The sequence below is a fragment of the Salvia splendens genome, chromosome 2 (assembly GCF_004379255.2).
Source record: "Salvia splendens isolate huo1 chromosome 2, SspV2, whole genome shotgun sequence".
Classification (NCBI taxonomy): domain Eukaryota; kingdom Viridiplantae; phylum Streptophyta; class Magnoliopsida; order Lamiales; family Lamiaceae; genus Salvia; species Salvia splendens.
The window spans coordinates 32,476,740-32,480,168 of NC_056033.1; the positions used below are offsets into that span (position 1 = coordinate 32,476,740).

At 41.5% G+C, this 3,429-nt stretch overlaps 1 protein-coding gene across 1 annotated transcript; it reads right to left on the minus strand.

Annotated features, from left to right (window-relative positions):
• Positions 1-271: 271 nt before the first annotated feature.
• LOC121792240 (zinc finger protein JACKDAW-like) lies at positions 272-2,125 on the minus strand. Its single transcript, XM_042190112.1, has 3 exons — positions 1,711-2,125; positions 1,240-1,639; positions 272-1,157 (listed from the first exon to the last, which is right to left on the minus strand). Exons 1-3 carry the CDS (start codon positions 1,802-1,804, stop codon positions 440-442), a joined length of 1,212 nt encoding a protein of 403 aa, XP_042046046.1. The 5' UTR covers positions 1,805-2,125; the 3' UTR covers positions 272-439.
• Positions 2,126-3,429: the final 1,304 nt, after the last annotated feature.

A 3,429-nucleotide genomic window follows, 5' to 3' on the forward strand; every position in this document is an offset into this window, starting at 1 on the left:
ATGCGAAGGTAAAATTTATAGTCCACAAAGAAGTGAAGAACAAAAAAGTGCAAGCAATTGAATATAAAAATAAAAAAAATGATAGAAGGAGAAAATCAAGCACAATAGAAGCAAAAATAGTCAAAAGAATCAAAGTATCTCACAGAAAAAAAAAGATCTGATCACTAAAAGAAAAATATTACGGAGGATTACAATTTTAGGAAATGAATCTAAAATTCATTAAATACGTTAAAATCATAATTAAAAGGGTTGAGTCATTTTTCCATGCGAATCATTTTAATTTGTTAGTACTTTTACTTATGTAGAGTAATTACTTAGAGGTATAAACATTTCTTATTATGGTAGTAGTAATAGATAGTATCAAACAAAATCTCAAAAACAAAAATAAAGGAAGAGGGGAAAAAAAAGGAAGAGGGGAAAAAAAAAGGAAAGGTAAGCGCTACTGATTGGTAGTGAAGTGGGTGAGCCCCATTGCCGGACTCATCGAAGCGAACTTAGCCAGCTCCTGCGGCAAAAACGTCCCGCCGTCTCCGCCCATTCCCAGAAAATCCCTCGTGAAACCATGCAATCCCGAATGCAAGCTCACCGAATTATCCCCCTGTGCGGCGGTACCGAGATTGTTGTTGAAATTCATCATCGCCGCCGCTTGATTCTCCCCAAACACCAGATGCAGCTCGCTCTGCGGAGAGCCGTACCGCAACGTGTTGGTGGAAGACGCCGATGACGAAGACGAGCTCATCACCCCGACCGCGTTGCCGAAGAACGTCGGGCTGCTCCTCGTGGCCCCTATCTGAGCGACCTTCTGCAGCAGCGCCGTCGCCGACATGCCCGAGCTTTGGCCATCGGAGTAGGGAGAATCCGCCATCGTCGATGAATTCGAGCCGAGAAGGCCGTTCGACGCCATCTGAATCATGTCGGTCAAATCTGTCGATGAAGGCATGAACATAATTGAATTATTGAGCTGAGAGTTGTCTTGATCCAACCAAAGCGACAGCCTCGGCTTCTGCTGATTCTGATCCACCGATATCTGCTGAATTCCGGCGGAATTCATCATATTCCCACCGAAATCATTTCTCAAGTTCGAATTGTTGGTTGCAGCGGCGCTCTCCTCTGCCAAGGCGTCGCAAAAAGCGCGGTGCGTGATGAAACTATCTTTTCTGCAATAAAAATGATAATTGGCTAATCATTAATTTGAAGGCAATAAATTCGAGAGCATTAGCGCAAGGAAACATTTTGTACCTGGAAAAGAGAGTTCCACAGTCGCACTTGTACTCTCTGGTACTACACGTCTTGGAGTGAGCCTTCCAATCGGATTGAACAGCGTATTTCTTAGAACATTTCTCGCACTTCCATTTTTTCTCGCCGTGCTTGCGGCTGAAGTGCTTTTTTATTCCGGTGAGGTCGCCGAGGGCCCGGCCCGGCTCGTGGTGGACGCAGCTCTTCTCCGGGCAGATGTAAACCTTCTTCTTGATTTGATCCTTGTTAGCTCTTTGCTTGAGCTTCCATGGCAGATTGTGGCCCCTCCTGTGCAGCTGGAGATTCTGGTCGCGCTGGAAGCCTTTGTTGCAGATTTCGCAGACGAATCGGTTGGTCGCCATGAGCGTCTTTGGAGAAAGAGCGATAACTTCTGCATCTGGATCTGTATGTTTATATGTATCTATATGTCAACCTATATGCTCACATATGTTTGGATATATATAAATACGGTACCTGGTGTGCCGGGAAGATTTCGTCGCCTTTTTGCAGAAGAAGGGGGTTTGGAGTTAGGGTTTGTTTGGGAATTGGGGGCAGAACCAGACATCATTTGATAGCAAGGGTGAAGGAGTGAGGAGGAAACACAAAGAGTTGTACAAAACAAAATAAACTAACAAGGTTTCCAAATACAAACAGATGGATAGTTTGGTGTTATATTCAGAAGAAAACACACGAGAGAAGGAATTAGGAGTAGTATATTTCTAATAACGTTTTGAATCCGAGGAGAACAGCACAAGAATACAATCTGGTGGATGATTTGTTTGATTTCAAGAGCAAAACACCAAAAATACCACTGAATTTCCTCTCTATTCTTCTAACAAACCAAACTCCTCTCTCTTCTCTCTCTGGTTCTAAGTCCTATCTCATCATCTATTCGTAATTTCAAAGTCGGTCAGCCATAGAAATAGCTGATGGGCCCAGCTCTGTCTGATCTCTCTCTCTACATACAAATTGATTGTACGTACACATTGGCTGTATGCTGCTTGTAATCAGAATGTGTAGAGCTTTGTGTCAACCGTAGTTTTTCTAGCTCAATTCTATTATATTATTAGTATTACCAACACCCAAGAATTAATAAAAGATACGCATTTCACTGTAACATAGTGAAAAAGAATTGAATACTATAGCAAGCTAGATCGAATTCATATGTAAAATATTTGAATTATAGTGTCTTACTATTGGTGCACTTTTTTTTTCGAATTGTTTCACATTTCAGCTGTCATATTTATGCTCCGTGTATGTATAAAGGGAGCGGCATGTGAATCGTTTGTTATTTTCAGGGTCACCAAAACTATCTCATATTGGACAACAATTTTTTTCTCCTTTGACTCATAAACCTCGGATTAATAGCCACATTACACACATAGATAAGTATAAATACATGGAACAAAATTTTGGAAAAGGTGGGCCTAAAATAGAGTGAGAAAGGTCAAACGTGGAATGGTTTTAACTAGTGAAAAAGGCTGTAACATGTAAAAGTGAAAAAGCTTTGTTGCTCGTGTGTTCGGGAATAAAATCATTACAACATAATTAAAGGTTTGAATTTTAAATCGGATAGATTGCAGATACAAGGGAATAGATAAGAATAAAATATAGAGAAAATAATTTACAAATGCAGCAGCGATGTCAGAAAGAGAGTTCGCAATTCCCGATGAGCCGGTGACCCCCTCCCCTGTATCTCTCCTTCTGTCTCGGTGAGACTGACCCCATGGGACCCACAATCTCTCTCAAATTTTAATTATAATTCACTAAATATAGTTATTGAATATTTAAGATTAAAATTTTTGAAAGTTGAGTAAGAGCATGAATAACCCCGTCCCCAGTTCCGGCCCAAAGTCCCCTCAACGTCATCATTCCTCTACTGTTGCGGCCCGGCTCCAAAAGCCTCTAACCCTGCAGACCGCAACTCGGGCCGCAACTAATAAATGACACTATTCACAACTTCAACATATTTAACTCGTAAACGCAATTCGTTGAACAATTAAAACCGGAAAAATGCATTGTTCATTAGAAATTAACATTACATTACTAGACGAAGCAAATTTAAAATACAAGAAACCCGGGCCACGACTACTACTTCTTCATTTGGGCGCGAAGGCAGGCGATCATCTCACGGTGCAACTCGAGCTCCTCGTCCGACATCTTCGATGTATCCCTCGATGTCAACTCCGTCAG